The sequence below is a fragment of the Rana temporaria genome, chromosome 1 (genome assembly GCF_905171775.1).
Source record: "Rana temporaria chromosome 1, aRanTem1.1, whole genome shotgun sequence".
NCBI classification, from domain to species: Eukaryota; Metazoa; Chordata; class Amphibia; order Anura; family Ranidae; genus Rana; species Rana temporaria.
Genome location: NC_053489.1, coordinates 356,889,635 through 356,914,612, shown reverse-complemented (window position 1 = coordinate 356,914,612; position 24,978 = coordinate 356,889,635). Strand labels below are relative to the sequence as shown.

Here is a 24,978-nt window from a genome sequence, read left to right as displayed (position 1 = left end):
TAAAATCGCGAATTGGGGGACTGGCGTACTGCGATTCTGTTTGTGCGGAGGCCGAGGGGTATTTGCTTTTGCAAGTGCAGTTGCTCTAGAGCTTAGTAAATGATGTAAAGCTTCATGTTGTAATGATTTTCCAATTATAACCACAGTTACATGAACTGGTAACCTAGAATGTACAATAATATTACATACAAAGAGCTATGGGACTCACACCTCATTGTTGGTTCTTATTAAGAGGATGCATTGTATGACCATATAAAAGTAGAGAACAAGGTAAATTTACAGGTATTGGATAAAATGTTTGATAAATGCAATAAATATTTTCTGAAGAGCTTACTTCCTTGATCAAGGATTTTGATGCTTATACCACGGTCACTGAGTTTAATGAAAGGAGGGGTATCCTTGTCACCTTCACGGGTCAAAAGTATTTTTTTAGCAGAAATGTTCCCATGAACTAGTTGCTTATCCTCCTGTGGTAGAGACAAAAGACATGTGTTTAAAGATACAGTATGGGGGTGATTGCCTAAAACCGGAGAGTGCAAAATCTGGTGCAGCTCTGCATAGAAACCAATCAGCTTCCAGCTTTTATTGTCAAAGCTAAATTGAACAAGTTGAAGCTAGAAACTGATTGGCTACCATGCACAGCTGCACCAGATTTTGCACTCTCCAGATTTAGTAAATCACCCCCTATGTGTTCTTCGAGTAGATAGTCAGTCTTTTTTATATGGGGGATATGCAATTTAGGTTGACCTGCATTTTTGCTGCATCTGGTCAGCATGAAAAAAACAGCATTTTTAAAGCGATTGTAAAGGTTCAAATATTTTTTTCTAGGCTCCTGGCTCCCCACCCTGCCGAGTGCCTACATATAAAGCCACCTTCTTTGGGGGCACTTGTGCGGGCTCGAACCCGAGTCATACTGGATGCATCTATTAAAACACACATTTCAACGTGGTCCCACCCCCCCACTCCCTCGCCACTGAACAGCAGCCAATGGCTCCCACTGCTCTCACTGAGTCCAGTGAGGAGGGAGAGAGCACAGCGCTGAATCAAGATCAGGCTCAGGTAAGTATTTAAGGGGGCTGAGGGGGAGCTACACATAAAGGGGCAGATCCACAAAAGGATTACGCCGGCGTATCTACCGATACGCCGGCGTAATTTTACATTTCTTGGGTCGTATCTTTGTTTTGTATCCACAAAACAAGATACGACGGCATCTGGGATCGATCCGACAGGCGTACGTCTTAGTACGCTGTCGGATCTAAGCTGCAATTTTTAGGCGGCCGCTAGGTGGCGTTGCCGTCGAAATCCGTGTCGAGTATGAAAATTAGCTAGTTACGGCGATCGACGAACGTACGTCGGCCCGGCGCATTTTTTTACGTCGTTTTCATTCGTCTTTTTCCGGTGTATAGTTAAAGGTGCTGTTCTGAGGCGTACTCAATGTTAAGTATGGCCGTCCTTCCCGTCTAGAAATTTGAAATGTTTACGTCGTTTGCGTAAGTCGTTCGCGAATAGGAATTTGTGTAGAATGACGTCACCGTCGTAAGCATTGGCTTGTTCCAGTTAAATTTCGAGCATGCGCACTGGGATCCCCCCAGGGACGGCGCATGCGCAGTTAAAAAAAAAACGTAGTTTACGTCGGGTCACAACGTATTTACATAAAACATGCCCCCATTACATCGATTTGAATTCCGCGCCCTTACGCCGCAAGAGATACACTACGCCGCCGTAACTTACAGCGCAAATTTGTTGAGGATTCGAAACAAAAAAAAGTAAGTTACAGCGGCGTAGTGTATCTTAGATACGCTACGCCCGGCGCAATAATGCGCCGTTGTACGTGGATCTACCCCAAAAACTTTTTTTACCTTAATGCAGAGAATACATTAAGGTAAAAAATAAAAACTTTAGCATTTACAACCACTTGAATTTGTTATGACTTTCCTTGAGCCTCAGTTACTGACACATTTAGCAGTTTAATTATAAAAAGTGGTTTTGCAAAGAAATCAGGCTTCTAAAGAATTGCTGAATATTCACATGAGAATGCATCTTTCCATGGCTTCTAATACTTTAGAGGCTGGCTATAATGAATGCATTAAATTGTATTTCCACTTTCGCAGCCAAACTGGAAAGAAACCTACTTTATATTTGTTACATGTTCTTATTGTCATGATGTCTTCTCCTCACAAACATCTAAGAGGTAGTAATTATTTAAAAAAACATATTTTTAGGTAAGCGGCGGAGGGCACCGTAGCACGGCGGGAGGGGGAGGCCCTCTCCCGCCACCGATAAAAGTGATCTTGTGGCGAATCCACCGCAGAGACCACTTTTATCTGAAAGTGGACTGCCCGCTGAAGAAGTTACCGGGTTATTGCAGCTAGCTTCTGCCATAACACTATCCCTCTTCAAAGTGCCGATGTATAACAATGGGCGGTCCGTAAGTGGTTAAATCTTTTGGAAACAGAGAGCACTAGATGTTACCTTTCTTTTACATATAAACACTCTATTGGGCAACCCTATTAAAGGAGCCATTTATCCAAAGGAGGTCTGTGATCTACAGCACGCCAGGTGTCATCATTTCCCCAGAGGGGATAACTGTTGATTTTTCTTTAATATGAGCTGAGCAGTCTGGTGGTGGAGAGCACTCATCATTTTTACTACGTTTTTTATACATTACAAAAACAGAGCACAAGGAACAGTGCAGGCAACATACCTACTCCGCCCAAAGGCCATGCAGGGCCGGTAACTTCAAACTAACAGAATTCAACTACCCAGAAACAACATTTCCCCGACCCCCCTCCCTCCCACCTCCCAAACCCCGACCATCAGCTCAAGTCCAGGAAATTAGAAGCAAGAACACCAATCAATTCAACAAAGTGTTACAATGTCATTCACCGGGTAGGATGCTTAAAACTAGTTGAGGAGATAAATAGGTAAGTACATATTCAGGAATTCACCGGGAGATCACATGATTAGCCACCCCATGACATCCAAATTGGGGACTATATCACCCAACCATGCATATGTATGTCAGCCCACAGTGGAAGAAGAGTCAAGCCATGCCTGCCACACTTTCTAAAAAAAATTGTGCAACCCTTTGACCTATAAGTTGCTCTATAAAGATGGATCCCAGAGTTTATCAGTCCCTTCCAATATGACAAGGTAGGAGTGGTAACAAAATACAAAAAAATTCCGCACTGTCTAAAAGGTGAGCGGCTAACAATTCCAGTGGACAAATGGTGGAAGACAGAAAAAACATAAAAGATGTAGCGCTTAACAAATGAAATAACACCTAAATATAATACAATATAGTGTACATCAGTGAAAATCAATAAACATTTAAACAAATTGTTTATGAAAGACTGAATATATAAATTAATACAAAATCACTAATAAGTGAAAGTAATAATCAAAAAGCTCAATGTGAGTCAGAGTAATGGTACACCCAATGGTCTTGAGTGAAACAAGTGCAGTAGAAGTGACCACCACCAACCAAAGAAGAAGAGGCTTACCGAAGGCAGTGAACCCTGAGGAACATATGTTCATAGGGTCAACTGGGCATATTGTAAACCACTGTGAAAACTGGATCCTCAGCTGCAGTTCCCATAAAGTGACTCCCACACTGATCCAATGTAAACAAAGGGGGTTGTTCAGATAAATGAGGTGCTTCCGGGTAATAACCCGATTAATGCCGGGAAGTGAGGCCAATTGTGGTATAAAATTAAGAGAAAAAGAAGGGCACATAGCGTAATACTGTATGCAAAAATAATTTAATGTAGGTAGGAACTTACATTTAGAAGGATAAAACAGCTCTTATCAGGTAGTAAAAACGGCAGCAGTGGAGTCACCCGACAGGTTTCTGACGATGCACTTTGTTGCGAAATGCGTCGGAAGACTCCACTGCTGCCGTTTTTACTACCTGATAAGCGCTGTTTTATCCTTCTAAATGTAAGTGTTCCTACCTACATTAAATTATTTTTGCAAACAGTATTACACTATGTGCCCTTCTTTTTTCTCTTAATTTTATACCACAATTGGCCTCACTTGCCGGCATTAATCGGATTATTACCCGGAAGCACCTCATTTATCTGAACAACCCCCTTACATTGGATCGGTGTGGGAGCCGCTTTATGGGAACTGCAGCTGAGGATCCAGTTTTCACAGTGGTTTACAATATGCCCAGTTGATCCTATGAACATATGTTCCTCCGGGTTCACTGCCTCCGGTAAGCCTCTTCTTCATTGCTTGGTGGCGGTCACTTCTATTGCACTTGTTTCACTCAAGACCATTGGGTGTATCATTACTCTGACTCACATTGAACTTTTTGATTATTACTTTCACTTATTAGTGATTTTGTATTCATTTATATATTGAATGAGTGAGTGAATAACTTGTATAGCGCTACAAATGCGAACAGAATCGCCTCAAGGCATTTGGTATCCATTTCCATCCATATCCTTCAGAAAAGATGGGTCTTGAGTTTTTTCCTGAAGGCCCGATGATTTTCTTCCATTCGGATGTTAGTTGGTAGCGCGTTCCACAGTCAGGGTCCATGGACTGCGAATCTTCGTTCTCCTTTAGACTTATAGCGGGACTTGGAGATTTAAAGTAGATTTTGGTTGGTTGATCGAAGAACGTGATTGGAGTTGTGGGATTTTATTTTCTCACATAAATATTGGGGGCAATTCCTTGTATACATTTGTGAGTGAGGCAGAGGGCCTTGAATGTGACCTGATCCTCATATTCAGTCTTTCATGAACAATTTGTTTAATTGTTCATTGATTTTCACTGATGTACACTATATTTTATTATATTTAGGTGTTATTTCATTTGTTAAGCGCTACACTTTTTATGTTTTTTTTTTTTTATGTTTTTCTTTATGACAAGGTAGGAGCACTTGGCTTTTTCCAGTGCAGTAGGATAGCTTTCCTACCATAAAATAACCATATATTGAGCAAGAGAAGAAACCACCTCCTCTACTAATCCAAGGAGAAAAACCTTAGGTGTCATAGGCATTGGAACACTGAGAACCTCAGAGATACAGGAGGTGATCCCAGACCAGAAACTCTGTGGACAACTCTCAAAAATATGTTCCGCATTAGTTGAGGAGAATGAACATCTCCAACATTCGCCATTAGAGGAGGGGTAAATGTGTTCCAACCTAGCCAGTGTATAGTAAATTCGATGTAGGAATTTAAACTGTATCAGACGGTCCCTGGCAGACACCAAGTGCTTGAAGGGGTGGTCCCACATGTCATCCCAATCTTCCCCCTGGATATCTGAGAGCACTTATCCTTGTTTGCATTGTTTGGGGAATTGATTAATGACAGGATCCTCTTCAATCAAATACAGTATTTTTCACATAAACTTTTGTTTTAGATGTTTACAGTATTATTATTATTGTATTCATTCAATAGCGCAACATTTTAATTATTGTATTTACACAGTTTATTGTTCACGGACTATGCATGGTTTTAAGTAGTGCAGCACTGTTTTTTGGCACATTATATTGTTTATAGGTGGTAGTGAAATCACTTAAAGTGACAGCGGCTATTTTATTATTTTATTTTCATAATTTATTTTCACAGCATGTTATGCGGATTGATTTATTCAGCAATTGATTTATTCAGCAAATTTTCATTTTAGTTCACTTGAGTCAGGGGTCAAGTCCTGGGGAAAAAAGTGTGGGAACTCCCACCCTCCCACCCAAGATCCACTCCCCCACCAAAAAAAAAAAAAATGATACTCTCATATGAATAATTTCTAAACCGCATGTTTTTTTTCCCCCGATCCACTGTACCTTAGTAATCCTTTATGTTCCTGGCCGCTTCCTGTATATGGATTCATCAGGTAGTGTAAGTTCGATAGAAGCAAGTTCTTTCTAAATCCCATGATAACTCACGGCAGAAATCCGCAATGTCTCCTGGGAACAATGACAAAAGCTCCCAGGAGACATTGCGGCATCGAGGAAGTGACGGAATACCCGCACACTACCCGATGAATCCATATACATGAAGCGGCCTGTAACATAAAGGATTACTAAGGTTCGCCTGCCCCTGACAGTGACTCGAGCTGGGCATCGCCGCTTAGTGAAGGATTGGCTCGGGCGGCTTGGCTGCTCTCGGCTGCTCTAGTCCTGCAAAGGGAACTGAGTTCCGGCTGTGAAAAAAGTGCAGAAACTCCGTTCCCACGCGTTCCTGCAGGACTTGAGCAATGACTTGAGTTTATTGTCATTGTAAGGAGACACTTACTTTTATTTGTTAGATATTATTTGGGATCTGGTATTCAAGTTTGTTAAGGTGCAGCAGCTCCATGGTTAACATAACAAAGCATGAGGTTTATTTATGGATTGGTTTAATATTTTTATGTATGCTATACAAATGAGAACATATAGAAATATATACTGGGGTTTACCTAAATGTGACTGCAAAAATGAAAATAGACATTAAAGTATATTTTTCTTACTAAATCTTGAAAATGATCAGTCATACCATATAGCAGAGAGCGTAGGCAAGCTGCTTGACCACTTCCAGCTTCCAGCTGACAGGAATAGGACCCTTCTGTTGCTGTCTTTTTAAGTAGAGATCTAAGGCTCCCAGAACTATAAACTCCTGGACCATCACAACTAGAATATAATAAATATATTGTACTATTAAAAACTGTAAAGAGATCCAAGATAATGTACCACAACTACAATGTTTAAAGCATTAGTTCACCATGTCCAAAAAATTGCCTGTAGGGGCTCCTGTATATAAAATTAAACTGTGCATGCAGCCTTGACTAAAGATGAATAATGCCCTTGATATATATATAAGTGTAGGCCTTTTATGTACCTCCTGAAGCCTGAGTGAAACACTCTCAGAGATGGCATCATCCCATCTTGCATTGTTGCTAGGGGGTTTAAAGTGGTTCTAAAGGCGTAAGATTTTTCACCTTAATTTTCTGCATTAACCACTTAAGGACCGCCTCCTGCACATATACATTGGCAGAATGGCACGGCTGGGCACATGCACGTACAGGTACGTCCTGTGCTAGTACCCAGCTATGGGTCGTGGGCACGCGCCCCGGTCCGAAGCTCCGTGACCGCGGGACCCGGTCGCCGCTGGAGTCCCACGATCGGTCCCCGGAGCTGAAGAACGGGGAGAGCTGTGTGTAAACACAGCTTCCCCGGTCTTCACTGTGGCGGCATCATCGGTCGTGTGTTGGTAAGAGAGCTGCCGCTCCAGGTGAGCTCACTGGGGTAATTGATGTCCACTCAGAAGCAGATGGGTGCTGGCAATGCACAGGATGTGCAAAAACAACAAGGATATGGACAGCCGCACTCCAGTAACTTAAAAAAGACGTGCCCTTTATTGGGTACAGGAAAAAATACACTACAGGTATCAGCACACAGTGGGATAAACAGCTGACGCGTTTCGCATTGAGTGTCAATGCTTAATCATAGCTTATGAGCAATGCGAAACGCGTCAGCTGTTTATCCCACTGTGTGCTGATACCTGTAGTGTATTTTTTCCTGTACCCAATAAAGGGCACGTCTTTTTTAAGTTACTGGAGTGCGGCTGTCCATATCCTTGTTGTTTTTGCACATCGGTCGTGTGTTCCCTTATATAGGGAAACACAATCGATGATGTCACATAGTTAGTCAGGTTGAAAAAAGACACAAGTCCATCCAGTTCAACCACAAAAAAAATAAAATAAAAAAAATAAAAAGCACAGTACAATCCCATACACCCAACTCCATACCCACAGTTGATCCAGAGGAAGGCAAAAAAAAACAGCAGAGCATGATCCAATTTGCTACAGCAGGGGAAAAAATTCCTTCCTGATCACCTGAGAGGCAATCGGATTTATCCTGGATCAACTTTACCTACAAATCTTAGTACTCAGTTATTTTATGTACATTTAGGAAAGAATCCAGGCCTTTCTTAAAGCAATCTACTGAGCTGGCCATAACCACGTCTGGAGGAAGTCTGTTCCACATTTTCACAGATTCTTACTGTGAAGAAACCTTTCCGTATTTGGAGGTGAAATCTCTTTTCCTCTAGACGTAAAGAGTGCCCCCTTGTCCTCAGTGTTGACCGTAAAGTGAATAACTCAACACCAAGTACACTGTATGGACCTCTTATATATTTGTACATGTTGATCATATCCCCCCTAATTCTCCTCTTCTCAAGAGTGAATAGATTTAGTTCTTCTAATCTTTCCTCATAGCTTTCCTCATAGGTAGTCACACCTACAGCCACACCCCCCTACAGTTGTAAACACACTTCAGGTCACACATAACCCCATCAGCGCCCCATGTGGTTAACTCCCAAACTGCAACTGTCATTTTCACAGAAAACAATGCATTTCAAATGCATTTTTTGCTGTGAAAATGACAATGGTCCCAAAAATGTGTCAAAATTGTCCGAAGTGTCCGCCATAATGTCGCAGTCATGAAAAAATCTCTGATCGCCGCCATTAATAGTAAAAAAAAACATTAATAAAAATGCAAAAAAAATAATCCCCTATTTTGTAAACGCTATAATTTTTGTGCAAACCAACCGATAAACGCTTCTTGCGATATTTTTTTTACCAAAAATAGGTAGAAGAATACGTATCGGCCTAAACTGAGGAAAAAAAATGTTTTTTTTTTTATATTTTTGGGGGATATTTATAATACGGTAGCAAAAAGTTAAAAAAATAGATTTTTTTTCAAAATTGTCGCTCTATTTTTGTTTATAGCGCAAAAAATAAAAACCGCAGAGGTGATCAAATACCACCAAAAGAAAGCTCTATTTGTGGGAAAAAAAGGACGCCAATTTTGTTTGGGAGCCACGTCGCATGACCGCGCAATTGTCTGTTAAAGCGACGCAGTGCCGAATCGCAAAACCTGGCCGGGTCCTTTAGCTGCATTTTGGTCCGGGTTTTAAGTGGTTAAGGTAAAAAACCTTCTGTGCCTCAGGATCTCACCAGTCCCCCCTTAAACTTACCTGGGCCCGATCTTGATAGAGCGCTGTGCCCAAGAGCAGAAGCTCTCCCAGCTCTCTCCCTCTGCACAGAGGACATTGATAGCCATTGGTTTCTTGCGCTGTCATTCAAATCCTGTGATGAGGGAGCAGGGGCAATGCCAAGCCACACTGTCTGTGTCTATAGATGCCAACAGTGCGACTTGGGATCAAACCTACACTAGTACCCTCATAGGAAGCGGCTTCCTATGAGGGCACTGGCCGAAGAGGTGGAGCCAGGAGCGTCGACAGGGGATCACAGAAGAGGAGGATCAGGGCTGCTCTGTGCAAAACCACAGAACAGGTGAAAAAAAAAGGTTTACAATCACTTCAGTTCAGCTGGGATCTGACTGAGTAACAATGTTTCAGCAAACAAGGCAGGACAGGATGATGCCATCTCTGGAGTTTTGTTTTGCCAGGCTTTGGAAGGCACTATACATAAATGGCTTACACTTTTAAAAAGGGCAGTATTTAACTTCAGTCCAAGCTGCGCAGTTTGTTTTTATCTACCGGACCCCATTACCCGAATTAGCAGTTTTTTGGTAAAGGTTAACTAACAAAGATTACATTAAGTTCAATTTATACGGTATTACCACAAAACAAAATGAACTGCAGGGGGAGAAAGTATTAAATCTGAAATCAGAGTAAACAGCACATTTAAAATGTATACAGTTTATACAGTCAACCTTCCAAAGGATTGTTGCTTTTCTGAGATTTCCAGGAATTTAAAACTAAATAAATATTTAGGTACAAGTTGTATTAAAAAACAAATAAAAACAAATATGTATACATGGCTGAAGGTAATGGTGTTTTTTTATTTATTTAGGAAATTTTTCAGAACATATAAAGAGAAATCTACAAATCAATGGCAAACAAAAAAATAATAATTCCTGCAATGGAAAGCAAGGATGGGGCGATTAAGTAAAAGGTACACGTTCTTTCAGAGGACACTTTTAATTGCAGGAAGCAATACTGCAGCTAATATGAATGACGGAGGGGCAGAATGGGTGGACCCTTGATGTTTGCCTATTTCACCTAAACTTAGACTTTACTTTGCAAATGTTTTTATTTAAGACAGAAATTGAATCTATGGAAAGTCTGACAGCCTCTCTTAGTAAGACACATTAGGTAAGACACATTACGGGAGACGTGGTGACCTTGGATGGTATAAACCAGCGGTGGCCCGTCTTAAGGGTACACGGGCGCTGCCCTCTCATCCATGTGTCCGGCCCCCTGATCTACATACAGGGCGCAGGACTTTGGATGCCAATGGGGCAGTTTTGAAGCACCTGATTAGAGCCAGAGGGTCTAATAGGCTTCAAAAAAGGGTGGGCTCGGGGCCACTTGTGTGACCATAGCGAATGAATATTTACTATTTTCACACTAAATCTCCTTCCCACCAATCAGGAAGCAGGTCGTAAGGCCGTTACTCGATTGGCCAAAACGTCAGGTGATCCTATTGGATGCCTAGCACCTAAGAGGAGGAGAGAGCAGACGCACAGTGAAAGCCGCCGTGCTGGAGCAGAGGACACCAGAGCTGATGCCCGCAGCCCGACACCTGCCACCCACCACCCAGATGGGGTAAGTGCCCGACCGACTGGCAGACAGTGGGCGGGAGGAGCGGGAATCAGTACCACCCCTGGCCACCCCCCCAAAAAAAATAAAAACCACCAGCTGCCACTGGTATACACATGCTCCATACTGTACTACCAGCTACCCCTGGACCCGCTTGAACCCTTTTGGCATAGCTTAATGGGTGTTACGGTCTGTCTCTGGCTCTGCGCTCTGAATGGTTCTCCAGGGAAAAGAGGGGGAGATGGAGTGGAGAAGCGTTGTGCTTTCTCACCCCTCCCACCCCTTGGATTTGTTTGCAGCTCCTTCCTCACATCTCCTTCTGTTTTGACATATTTCTCTGTTCCCAATGTTTAAGGAACAAGGTGATTTGGCACAGGAGATTGTTAAAACCCACACATTATGTATTTTGGGATCATTACCTCCCATTTCCAGCTTACTTGTCTTCTACATTATATAACGTCTCTAGAGTTAACTGAATAATGCACAATGTCTAATAAAGAATTACAACAACAAAAAAACAGAAATTACAACAGATAAGAAATGATATTTGGTGTTTCCCACTCAAAATAGCTATATTTGGTGTAAATTAAAGAATACAAGGACGCATCTTATTTATTGCAACTGTTATAAATAAGAGCCATCCTGGATTTACTACTATGTGGGTACAGGGTGTGTCATAAAGCACCCGAATAAAAAAAAAATGTTTTTCTCACTGTACTTGTCAAACATTTTCTCCTACCATTAGTATAAATTCAATCATTTCATATTAGCTTTTTTACACATTACCACAATATTCTAAACAAAGTTAGCATTAGAAAAAATTATGTTCTCTGTAACAGACGTGCCGTGATTGTAAAAATATTATGTTGCGCACCAAAGGATGTGCACCTACAGGCTCCAGTAATGGAAATGTGGCCTTGATAAGAGCCAATGCTGTTTATCTCCATATTTTTGGCCCAGATTCACAAAGCACTTACGCCGACGTATAACACGTTACACCGACGTAAGTGCCAATATGCGCCGGCGCATGTGTGCAGCAGACCCGCGAACCAACATGCGCCTAAAAACAGGCTACACCCCGCTGACATAGCTTGCACACGCCGGCGTAGGGTGGGCGCACATATGGGCTGGACGCATGGGGCTGCTCCCATTGATTAGCCATTCAAACATGCAAATGAGTGAAATACGCCGATTCACGAACGTGCATGTGCCCGGCGCATGCTACGCGAGATTGCGCGTAAGTTGTACGTCCGGCGTAAAGTTATTCCCCATAAATGAGGTGCAACCCGGCAACAGACATGCACAGGTCTGCACCAGGGAACACAAGCTGGCGTATTGTGCGTTGGACGTGTGTCTGGCTGGGCGTACGTTATGTGCACGGCGTACGCGATGATCCGACGTAGCTTAGGCAGTTGTGCCGGCGTGGTTGTGAGCAGGTGCAGGGGGGTGCTGTGTATGTGTCCACGTCACGGCGCATTCGCAGTTCGTGATACGTACCTGTCTGGCGCTCGGCCCATCATTTGCATGGGGTCACGCCCACTTCCACCTACGCCGGCGTGCGCCTTCGAAACCTACGCCAATCTGGCGCAGCGTTTGGAGCACTGGCTTGCTGAATGCAATGCTTGCCTCTCCGCGCTACGTTGGCGTGGCGTACGGTGTGTGCTCTATGGCGGCGTAATGTGCGCCTTGCTCTCTGTGAATCTGGGCCTTTGTCTTCATCGTTGACTGCACTGCACAATGTGACATTTGTATGATAAAATATTAGTGCAATACACAACGCATGGAGGGAAATCAAAGTTTATCACTTATAAAAGCATGGGAAAACACAAAGCGCTATGTGACACAGTCCTTGCTCACTCACTTTGTTTCCCCACACAGACTCCATGCAGTAGGACTTGGTGTTTGTGAGAGAGCTGGTTCATTATACTGGCGGCTTCTAAGAAAGACTACAGTGTGAAAAAATGTAAATGTTGATTAGTAAGGCAATATAGTAAAAACATTGTGAGTAAAACTAAATATAAAATAACATTAGTTAGTATTTAAAAAGAAAAGTTACTTTGCAGTTTACTAAGGTGTAGCAACCATAGGATGGACTTCCTCTGTAAAGCGGATCTAAACTCTTTCAATCAGTAATAAGAATTCTGTATCCTTATGGTGCCATCATTATTAAATAGAAAGATAGTTTTTATTTCTTAGATTTTTCAGTTGCTTCCTGGTTTCTCATCTGGGCCAAAATGATGTCATACATCCCAGGAGTCTTCAGGGACATTTTTTCCTTCATCTGGAGGAGGGGGGGGGGGGGGACTTTCTCAGATAAGATCGCCCTTCTGCCTGCATGCCTGAGCCAAGGGAAGATTGATTTCAGGAAGTAAATGGTACATTAATCATCTGCCTTTACTCAAGATGACCATGGCCAGAAATGCTAAGGGGGGTGTTTTTTTAAAGTGCTTTCTCAAAAAAAGAAAAAAAAAGAAAAGGGAAAAAAAGCATTGAGATATGGATGGATGGTCTGATTTGAATTTAAAAAATGTATTGCCCATTCTTTTGTGCGGCTTCCCGGGACTCACCGCAGCAGTAACGAACTGTAGAGCAAGTGAGAGAGACGTATACCTGTAATGTGACATGCTGCTATTATTGTTTTACATTGTAAGCATTTTTGTACAGGGGGGTTTGGCTTACTCGTATTAAACTTTTTTACACTATGTGGAGCTTCACCTTGTGTTTCTATATATGACTGCACTGCTGCACGCTTCAAGAGAGCAATATACACAGCTGATCCCATTCCAATGGATGTAGTGATGTGAATGCTTTGATTGGATCATTCTGGATTTTCCTTTTTTTCCCTTGCTTATATGTTTTGTTAGCCCAGGTTCACACTGGGTGCGATTTCATTCGATTTGAGATGCGATTTCACATGTGAAATCGCATCTCAAATGCCACCAATTGTCGGCAATGGCGCCGTCCTAATCGGTGCGACGCCGCATCTGCGGCGCTGCACCGATTTCAAAAAGTAGTTCTTGTACTACTTTTTGCGATTTCGGGCCGCGATTTACATAGACATCTGTGCAGAAACCTGCACAGATGTCTCTTAAATCGCGGCCGAAATCGGGACTGCCGGCGGGAGTGAAATCGTGCGAGTTCAGCTGAACTCGCACGGCTTCACTCCCGCAGCCCAGTGTGAACCAGGGCTAAGGAAAGTGGGTTTATCTTTTTTGCAGGATATGGTTACATATTAACTTTGGAAATATTCATTCCAAGTACAGCGCTGTTAATATTTGATTCTATCAATTTTGAATTGTTGAGTGAAGTATATTTTATTTGGTTTCGATTTTTTATAATAGCTGCTACACTGCAAGACTCTGTTATTTGGTGCCATTGATCGCTGGGATCAGTGAAGATACCCTCCCCTCTTTTTGTGTAGGGGATCATTTTCTGATATTTTAGATATACCCTAGAAAAACTTCTGGAATTTACAGAGGGCCAGTTAATCCTTGGCAAAGACTTTAATGTCCCCCCGCTCCCCTCAGTGGAGGCCTGCTCCCGTTTTTCCTCTGTCCTCCCATGCTCCCAGAAATGGATACCCCACTTCAATCAGCTACCAGTTTGGAGATATACAAGGAAAGGGACTCAAAGGAAATGGCTATATGATCTGTCATCATTGCTTGTACTTTGTCATGTGATCCTTCATCAACTGCCACTTGTGAATATTACGTTTATGGATCCTATAGTGCTATCGGTGTGGGAATCAGTGCAACCATCTACCCAGGGTTTCCAAAGATCATCTGTACAAGCAAAGGCCTTGGCTGGGCTATAGCCACATGCCTGGCCTGCTTGCCATCTGGTAAGCAAGTTTTTTATATGGTGCCAGTGCACTTTTGTGGAATAATCACTGTGGTGTCTGCATTAGTTGAATTCATCTCGCCATTCTGAACCACTCGAACAAGCTATATGTTCTTCAATCAATTAACTGGTTTTGTAAACTGGACTAAACTAGCACGGCTTCTCTCATTCATTTATGTTTTTTGTGTACAAGGCCACGTACAATTTTTGACTGAAGGATAACTGACCGATAGGGCCCACACACAGACGGACTGAAGGATCTTTTCATCGGTCCAAACCGATCGTGTGTGGGCCCCATCGGTCAGTTATACTTCGGTCAAAAATTTTAGAACTTGCTTTAAAATTGAACCGATGGACGCCTAACCGATAGGTCAAAACTCGATGGATAGTATGCAAAATCATCGGTTAAAAACCCGCGCATGCTCAGAATCAAGTCGACGCATGCTTGGAAGCATTGAACTTCGTTTTTCTCTGCATGTCGTTGTGTTTCACGTCACCGCGTTGGACTCGATCGTTTTTTTAACTGATGGTGTGTAGGCACATCAGACCATCAGTCAGCTTCATCGGTTAACTGATGAGAACGGTCCTTCGAACCGTTCTCATCGGATGGACCGACCGTGTGTACGCGGCCTATCTCACATCAAGCTGCTGCTTTATCTGGACTGTATTTTATATTTCATTTGTTATTTTTAATTTATTATTTTTATAAGCGCAGTTATTCCCCTGTATATATCAATTTTTTTTATGTCATTGCTGTAATGATTGGGTTCCGCCCTTTCTGGAGTTCAATAAAAATGATATTTGAAAGAAAAAAACATGCTTTGCTGCATATGCAGGCTGATTTTACTGTTGTGGGTTTACTTTAAATAGTGTTTTCTGTCTGTGTTGCTCGGATACAGTTTAGTTCCAGTTGAATGAGACATAACAGAAAGACACAGTTGCTGCCACTCCTTAGGCCGCATTCACAGCTGAGCGTAGCGTTTCCGGTAATTTTTTTTGGCGTTTTGTCGCACGTTTTGTTGCGCGTATTCACACGTATTTGCGAGTTTGCATACAGCGTTGTCCGACGTTTTTGAACTTCGTAGTTTTTTATTTTAGCCAATAGGAAAAATGATAATTTCTTTCATCACTTGTTGCTATGTTTGTAGATTTTTTTATCGTCTGCCTGGGTGAATGTTCTATTTCACAGAACAGATTAAAGCGACAAAAACGCCCATAGAAACGCTTGTTGTCGCGCTAGACGCTTGAATCGTACGTTTCCATTAGTTTCTATGGGAATACAAACGTTCAAAAACGCCAAAATCAGCCCGATTCGCGCAACAAAAAAGGGTCCAGAACTTGTTCGAGCTTCAGGCGTTTGGCTTCAGGTGTTTTGAAGTGGAGACTTGAACCATCTCCATTGAGAATAATGGATTTTTTCCCCCTCTAGCGTTTTGGAGCTTCATGCTTCAGGCTACTAACCGCTCAGGTGTGAATGCAGCCTACAGGTCAGCACAGCAATGGGTGACAGAATTGTAATTACAATGCAATCACAGTTTATGGCACACCGTTTACATATTGTTTGCCATCATCTTATCAGCTCAGAACAAAGTGAGTAAATGTTTGTGAAACAGTAAAGGAGCACTTATCAGGCAGTTAGTACCAGGAATCAGTGAAAGGAAATGACATGGCATTATGGATTGTCATTTTTTTTTATTATTATATTGTTAGCAAGATGGGGCCACCATACCTCTTGGTAATGTTGGTGGGATGCATCAAGCACTTTGAGCAATACATCTACTTCACGTTCTTCCTCTCCATCTGAATCCCTGCGTATCCCATGAAATATTTTAGTAAAGGAACCTTTTCCTTGGCTCTCCAGCTGTAAAGGAAGACATTTATATCAATGTTTGTATTATCCTGCAATGCCCACTATAACATGTAGCCAGGGCTGGACTGGGACAAAAATTTGGCCCTGGACTTCATCCAGACTGGCCCACTTTGACAGGTCTCTCTCACAGCGGCCGGACAACTCACACAACCCCCCCCCCCCCCCCCCGGCCACCCAAGCCCCCTCTCCCCCTTCACTAGCCACTAGCCATTTTACTTTATTAGAGTAGAACGGCTGGTACTGATACTCTAATAGGCAGTACCAGTGGGGAAGCTAGACATTATTTCTCCCAGGGCAAAGAATCAGTTTGGTGCCCCCCCCCTTATGGGACAAGATTAGGCAGAAGTGAGAAACTCCCAGGCCGCTGTTACTGAAGCCGGCCCACTGAGCCATCGGCCCACCGGGAAACTCCCTGTAGTCCCAATGGCCAGTCCATCCCTGCATGTAGCTCATCTTCTTTGTGTTAATTACAATCACCTTATCACAAATGGACTATTTCCATAGTTTACCTGTCAATGACACAGTGGCCAGCAGCATGTATTTCCAACAGCCACCAGTGGATGTCTCTCTGCAACCTTTCCTTCTCTGCTATCTATATGTATGCTCCTAATGCTGGCCATACACTATACGAAAATTCGGCCTGAAATCGGTCGTAAAGAAAGATCTTTCGTTTTTCGGCCAGTTAATGGGCACAAAATCGAAAATCGTTTGGACGTTTTTGAGCCGAAAAAACGAAGGACAAGTTTGGAAATTTTCTGCCGAACGAACGATAAATCGGAAGGTTAATGTGTTTCCCGTCCGAACTTTCTGCACTAGGTATATGTAAAAAAAAAAAAAACATTTTTTTTTTTTTTTTATGTCCACTGAACGATTTATCGCCTATTACATGATGGCACTATCGTTTGCACTCACGAAAGAACTTTCGTTTTTCGAAAGTTCTTTCGGACGATTTTTCGTGGAGTGTATGGCCAGCATCACTTAGGCTGGATTCACACAGACCTGTTCAGTGGTTCCTGTGCGTTGTAGCTGCAAATTTGCTGACCTGGGAGGGGGGGAAATGTAGTGAGCAGGGAGAGAATTCCTGTTCAGAACGGAACTCTGCGAATCAGATGCGTTCCATATAAGATAATTCGCACCGCAATGCCTAGAAAACTCACACGTTTTTTGGGCAATGCGCAGTGCGAATGCATTGCACATATGTGAACCAGCCTTATTAAAATCAATGTATTTTAAAATGTTATGCGAATTGGATGCGGTGTAAGCCGCAACCAATTTGCATAGGTGTGAACGGGGCCTAATAGAAGCTTTGTTTTTTGCCTTTACAACAGTCAGGCACCCTTTGCCAGTTACATTGCTGCTCTGTTCATCTACTGTTCATCAGTACTCTATTCTGCCATGTGGAACTTTATCTAAAAAAAAAAATAGGACAGGATTTTTAATGGAGAAGAGACATGCGTTATGCACTCCATATAGTGAGTGTCACACGCACAGCGCACTGTAGAAAATTGGCAATCCTGAAGCTGACTGCAAACATGCACGGAAGTGATGTCACCCCCACCCATCTAATAAAAGTAGCCAGTGATGGAGACCTAGAAGTCAACCATCCAAAGATGTCAGCATCCGGGGAGCTCCGGAACACTGTATTGCTGGATCCAAGGTGAGTATAGTTCCACTTTAATTTAATTTCCTGCTTAATTTCTTTGGAACCCAGCAGAGACCTTGACCACATCTTCACATGCCATGCGTGAAAGGATGGCACAGTTAAGGAGGTCCGAGTTCTCTGTTTGGTCTGCATATTACATGAAATTTGGAACATGTGCAAGAGTACAGTATATAATTACAAAAAAATCTGATAGATTGCAGGGGTCAGGAATTTATAACGTACCAAGTGAAGTGTTCAGAATTCCATCATGTACAGCCCAGTGGACAGAGTGAAGTGGTAAGGTGTATGCAGAGCTTTTTTTCTCAGAAAATAGGTGCAGGAACTCAACCCCCCCCCCCAAACCACAAGTGTAAATGACCCCTAAATATACTAATTTGAACATCGAGTGCTGTCACCTACTTGAAAAAATGTAACAAGTTAAATTCCTTGAGGGGAATTTATTAGGACTGGAGCAGTCAGAATCTGGAGCAACTGTGGAAAGCAACAAATCAACTAGTTTTTATTTTCAAAACTGAAACAGAAGCTGATTGGTTACTATGCACAACTGCTGCAGATTCTGTCTGCTCCAGTCTTAGTTGATTCCCCCTTGTTTACCAGTACATCTGAGTTTAATTATAAACCATGAATGCCATCTAGTGGTTTTACATGGAGTTGGCTGCATTGTAAAGCTAAATTTGAAAAATTATAAAAACCAAATCACATTTATTTATTACAAAAATTTACAAGCCATACATCAGGGGTGCCCAACCTTTTGAAGAGCGGGGGCCACTTGAGCAACTTGGTAACCAGTCGCAGGCCACAATGAGCGGATTGGACGGATGACAAGTCACAGCTACTATATAGGCCCTCCGATCCGTCCAGATGGAAGGGGATAAATGTTTTTCGGCTTGGAGGTATACAGGCGTAAACAGACATCTGTCGCTCTGTAGAGGTGAATTGAGGGCCCCATTTGGTCGGGCTGATTGTGTGATAAGGTCCTAAGACTGCTTTCATACTGATGTGTTGCGGTTTACACATACCACGAGTGCAGCTATGTCTATCCTGCGGGTTAGCTGTACTTTGCTATAGACCCCGCCTGTGGCAAAAGCCGGCGCTGTAGAGGAAGCATCGGCTTATGGGGCTCTGCTCCGCAGCCGCTTTCTTCCTCTACCACCAGCTTCCTATCACAACACTGATGCTGTGGTATGGCGGGTGGGCAACCTGCGATCTTTGCTTGTCAACCCGCCATTCCAGAGCAGGAGGTCGCGGGCCACATCAGAGGGCTCCGCGGGCCACATGTGGCCCCCGGGCCACTGGTTGGCCACACCTGCCATACATCATGTTTGAACCTTAACTTTCAAATACAAAACTCAAAACTTCCTCTTGATAAGATTCTTTTTAAAAATTCCCAAGCTAAGGTTTTAAAGCGGGAGTTCACCCATACATTTTTTTTTACCCTTAGATTGATGCTTGTTTTGTCTAGGGGAATCGGCTAGTTGTTTAAAAATCCGAGCAGTACTTACTGTTGTAGAGAGCGATCTTCTCCGCCGCTTCCGGGTATGGGTCTTCGGGACTGGGCGTTCATTCTTGATTGACAGTCTTCCGACAGGCTTCCGAAAGGCTTCCGACGGTCGCATCCATCGCGTCATGAGTAGCCGAAAGAAGCCGAACGTCGGTGCGGCTCTATACTGCGCCTGCGCACCGACGTTCGGCTACTTTTGGAAAATCGCAACGCGATGGATGCGACCGTCGGAAGCCTTTCGGAAGACTGTCAATCAAAATAGGAACGCCCAGTCCCGCAGCCCATACCCGGAAGCGGCGGAGAAGATCGCTCTCTAAAAAGGTAAGTACAGCTTTGATTTTAAATAAACTAGCCGATTCCCTAGACTAAATGAGCATCAATCTAAGGTTAAAAATAGCAATTTCCAGGTGAACCTCCACTTTAAGCACTCATATTAATAAATATCTACACACCCTAATCTACAGATACCAGGTTGGCTTTGTTCCTGGCCATCAAGCGGGGGACAACATCTGTAAGGTGATCTATTTGATACATTTGCTTCAACACCGCAACATCCCAGGCCTCCTTTCGCTTGACATCTATAAAGCGTTTGACTCGCTTTCCTGGGTTTACCTGCACTATGTTTTAGAACAATGGGGTTTTGGGGAATCAATTCTCCAGCGGATTTGTACCCTTTACTCCTCTCCTACACAAGTGTCACCTTCTCTGGCAAGCTCTCTGCCTCCTTTCCGATTTACAGAGGGACCAGGCAGGGCTGCCCCTATCCCCGACTTTTTTTCATTTATTGTCATTGCCTTTAGGAAAGATCCCAACATTTCTGGTATTCAATGTGCCGGCACACACCACAAAGTCAGCCTCTTTGCTGATGATGCCCTTCTGACCCTGACCAACCCTCTGATGACTCTACCTAACCTTCAGATCCTCCTTTCCCATTTTTCAGCTCTCCAGTCTCCAGGTCAACCCTCACAAGGCCGCTGCTTTGAACATTTCCTTCCCATCCTCTATGGTGTCCCAGCTACAAGCCTTCTTTCCGTATCATTGGAACTCCTCCTCCCTGGACTATCTTAAAATCAAATTGACCCCTTCCTACTCATCCCTTTTTGCCACCAATTACTATGCTCTATTATGATCACTTATATTCTTAATGCAATCTTGGCGGTTGCCCTCTTTATCCTGGATAGGCCACAGTCATGCGGTCAAGATGACTATGTGATGGATCTGGATACAATTTATATTTTGAATTCTTTTATTAGAACCACTAAAATGTTTTAATGCCTTTTATATTTACATATTGTTTCTATATTGTTGTTTTTTATATTTCTTTTTATATATGCATATGTATGTATGAGAATGATCAATACTGCTTATTTTCCTTGATAAGATTTGTCAGATATGTTTTTAAAGTATATTTCAACTTGGATGGATATACAAAAGGGATAAGGGAAAAAGTTCAGTTTCCATTTTCTCTTTCTGCTTCTCATCTTTCAAATGTGTGTTCGGCTCATCCCCCCCCCACTGCATTCCTAGATTCCAAAACCCCCTTCTTGTTCCTTGCTCTGTGTGGAAGAGGAAGTTACCCCTCCCCCCTTGTCTGCTTTGCTGAGCTGACAAGGAACTTTTCTATGCCTGAATGACACGTGGATTTTCAAGAAGAGCATGGAATGGACTTGTGAGAAGAAACCACCCTTTTATGTGAACTGACCAATGAGGGCTATCATGCCAAGGACAAACCACACAGGGGGTGGGTGAGGAGGAGGGTAGAGTGGGTGTATCTGTATAATGTGAACCAATCAATGTATGCTTTGTGATTTCATATAGTTAATAAAACTAAAGTGAGGAGGGCTTCCTCTTCCTGTTGGGACTGAAGCTGAGAGAGGTGAGCATGTGGAATCTTTTTTGTCTGTAGATTGCACATATTTCACCATAGTAATTTGAATCAGACGGCAGAGATGGGTTAGCCCTGAGATTGTCAGGATATCAATTAATTAGTCCACATCCCTAAAGTCCTATACTATTTTCATACTTCTCTTTCCTTTTTCTATGCTTTTTCAACGCTTACTTCAGAATAGGATCCTATCCTTTATCTGGGCTTGTCAGTGCCCCTGAGTCCCGTACTTCATCCTATACAGACACAGACTACGGGGAGGTCTTGGGGTCCCTAATCTAGCAAAATATTACCAGGCTGTTCAGATTTACCAATTAACTTTACTTCATGCAATTCCCCTTTCAGACTTATTGTGGCTTCCTCATAGGCTTCGCCCCCTCACTCTTGGCCCTCTTATGCATCACAGCTTGAAACTTGGGACTCAGTTCAATACTCTGGTTAGCTTATGTCCCCCTTTCTTCCGCTTCTCCCTCTCTTCAATAATCCCCTATTTCACCCGAGCCCTGACCAATCAAGCTCCTTCTCCTGGTGGTCCACCAATGGATTCATGGAGGTCCACCACTTTCTTTCATCCTGCGCTCTTTCCTCCTGGCCCATCTTTTGGGATACCCATGAGACACCCCGTGCAGAATTTTTCCGCTACGCTCAACTGTACCACTGGGTCTTCAGTGAGACACAACTTTTTCTACCCCTTCCAAAAAACACTCTGAACATCTTTGCCTTCATTCCCCTGGCGCCCCAGGCACCATCTTGAAGATTTACTCTTCTCTAAATGCCATAGACTCCCCTGCGGTAGTGTCTTATAAATTGCGATGGGAACACGATCTGGCGACCTCTATTGATATACAAAGCCTGATCTTCCATTGCTAAATGCTCCTTCAACAAGGTTCCTCTAGAAGCTGCATAAAAGGTTCCTCTAAGATGGTACTGGGTCTTGGCCCAGATAGCGAGCTCAAATCCATCCTATAGCGACCGGTGCTTTAGAGGTTGTGGCCAATGAGGGAATGTTGTACACATCTGGTGGTCCAGTCCCCGCCTTATGTGGTTCTTATCCAGGGTGTTTGGACTCCTCGTTTCCTTGTTCCATATACCCATACATAAGGAGGATACTAAAATTGCCTCGCTGCACTGCCAAATCCAGGGACTGTTCTCATACCAACAAAAGCTGGTGTCTTATCTATTTATAGCTGCTAAACTGGCATTAGCTAGAGCTTGGAGGAAACTCTCTATTCCATTTGCCACGGTGAAGAGCATTTTGACCGACCTTATGATCAATGAAAACATTTCAAGTATCCTGCATGATTCTTTTTCACTCTAAATTACTCAAAGTATGGTCACCCTGGTGGTCTTATGCTATCCACACCCTGCATCCAAACAGTCTGGTTCTCTCCAAAGAACCATTTTGTAACTCCCCCCTCCTGAAGGATTTCACCCCCCCCCCTTTCTCTATCTTGAATTTTTCCTCTTTGTCTTTCTCCTTTTTAAAAAATTTCCTTTGCTGCTGAGACCGAGATTATGGCCCTCAGTTTCCCCCTGCCCTAAGGTGACCCTGAGTCCTCAGACTTAGGGCCCACCTTTGCTGACATGTGGCCTTTGCTGGCAGGTCTAAAATTATTTTTGTACCTCTGCTACCAATTGTTCAGTAGACCAGCATACAAATTGTCTCTGATGTAAGCTAGTGCACCTGCACATGGGCTCCCTTAGTTGGCCCTTGGGCCCAAGCGACATATATGGACCTTATCGGTTTATCCCCCTAGGTCGCCCAGTGGACATTTAGTACTTATAAAAGTCACATGATCATGACTTTTCAAGCACATGCTTTTTTAATATGTTTAATATGTTTATGTACCCCTGCATGAGTGAATGGCTGTCAAGCTGTTGTATTCATTAAAAAAAAAAAATATTGTAGCAGAAAAAAAAAATCATGCATGAGTGAATGGCTGTCAAGCTGTTGTATTCATTAAAAAAAAAAAATATTGTAGCAGAAAAAAAAAAATCATTCCCAAATTATCCATTCTAATAGCTTGAAAAATGAATATTGTCAGACCTGCATGTCTTGCGTAGACAAATCTGGGAAAATTACATTTAGCAAATCAAAATACACTTTTTTTTAAAAGGTTAGTATGGCAATCTTACTTGGATAAATGGCACTTTATAGTCTGGGTTTTTTGGTTGGCTTCTATATATTTTTGTGAAGGTTTTGATTACTGTTTTTGTAATATATGTTGTTCTTATAGTTGTATAAAGTTTTTTCATTGCTTACTTTGTACTAATGCCGTGTACACACAATCGGAATTTCCGACAACAAATGTTCGATGTGAGCTTTTGGACGGATACTCCAACCATGTGTATGATCCATCGGACATTTGCTGTCGGAATTCCCGACAACAAATGTTTGAGAGCTGGCTCTCAATTTTTCCGACAACAAATGTTCTTGTCGGAACTTCCGATCGTCTGTATGCAATTTAGACACACAAAAATCCTACAAATGCTCGGAATCAATTCGAAGCATGCTCGGAATCATTGAACTTAATTTTTCTCGGCTCGTCGGAGCAATGTACATGACTGCGTTATTGATGTTCGGAATTTCCGACAACATTTGTGTGACCGTGTGTATGCAACACAAGTTTGAACCAACATTCAGTCGGAAAAAAATCCACGGTTTTGTTGTCAGAATGTCCGATCATGTGTACGCGGCATTACAGTTTTTTGTTGCATTGTCTGCAGTGTTGAATCCATCTGCCATTGCGCACTATTTTGGAAAGATGTGTTCACTTGCTTTCTGGTTCTGCCGCTTCATGTGTAGTATTTTTACTTTTTCAAATAAATATTCATTACACTAATTCCCGGGGGTCTGTTTTTCTCATGGTTGGTTAGCATTCTGCGCACATTTTACCCAAAAATGCTTTTACTGACATGATTTTCATTTATAAAAACCAAAGGAGAAAAAAAATTTAGAAATGTTGAACTTAACAAATAATCAGATTCCAACTATTATTTTTAAAGAAAATGTCAAAGTTGAATTTCAGGCTAAACCAAACTAGTCTTAAAAATGCTCCCTCCCCTGAGCTAGCACCTATGCTGACTAACCTGTGTAAGAAAGATGGATATACTTACCTATTTTAAGGCCACTCCAGTCTGGTCCTGTGATCCAGCTCCACTGTGTCAGTCAGTGGTGGCTGCAGGGGAGAGGAGGGAGCGCCAAAAAAGGATGGATGATAGACACCATTGTTGGGCAGCATGGTTCAAATCCCAACTATGATACTACCTGCCTGGAGTTTATATGTTCTCCCTGTGCGGGTTTCCTCCGGGTACTCTGGTTTCCTCACACACTGCAAAGACGTGGGTAGATTAATTTGATCCTGTCTAAATTGGCCCTAGTATGTGTATGTATGAATGTGAGTTAGGGACCTTAGATTGTAGGTTCCATGAGGGCAGGGACTGATATGAATGTACAATAGCCATGTGCTTTTTTTTTCGTAACAAATGAAAATTCAGACAAATTTTGCATCTATAAAGAATTTCAACTGATACAAAAGAAATGATAACTAAAATAATTAATGAATTCAGCAGGAATTCAGCATTCGTTAATTTGTTAAAGGTCTGGTGAAACAGCAGGTCGACTCGGAGTAAATCTTACAGTCCAATCAGCTGATTCATTTTGTG

The 24,978-nt window shown here is 42.6% G+C and overlaps 1 protein-coding gene across 1 annotated transcript in view; it reads right to left on the bottom strand.

Moving 5' to 3' along the window:
* Positions 1-24,978, bottom strand: part of JAK3 (Janus kinase 3) — a 184,428-nt gene that overhangs the window by 24,269 nt on the left and 135,181 nt on the right. Inside the window, exons 12-15 of the mRNA XM_040321407.1 lie at positions 16,123-16,254; positions 12,415-12,499; positions 6,483-6,616; positions 335-467 (exon numbers count right to left, since the gene is read on the bottom strand). Coding sequence (XP_040177341.1) covers positions 335-467; positions 6,483-6,616; positions 12,415-12,499; positions 16,123-16,254 — 484 coding nt within the window. The remainder of the gene's footprint in view (positions 1-334; positions 468-6,482; positions 6,617-12,414; positions 12,500-16,122; positions 16,255-24,978) is intronic.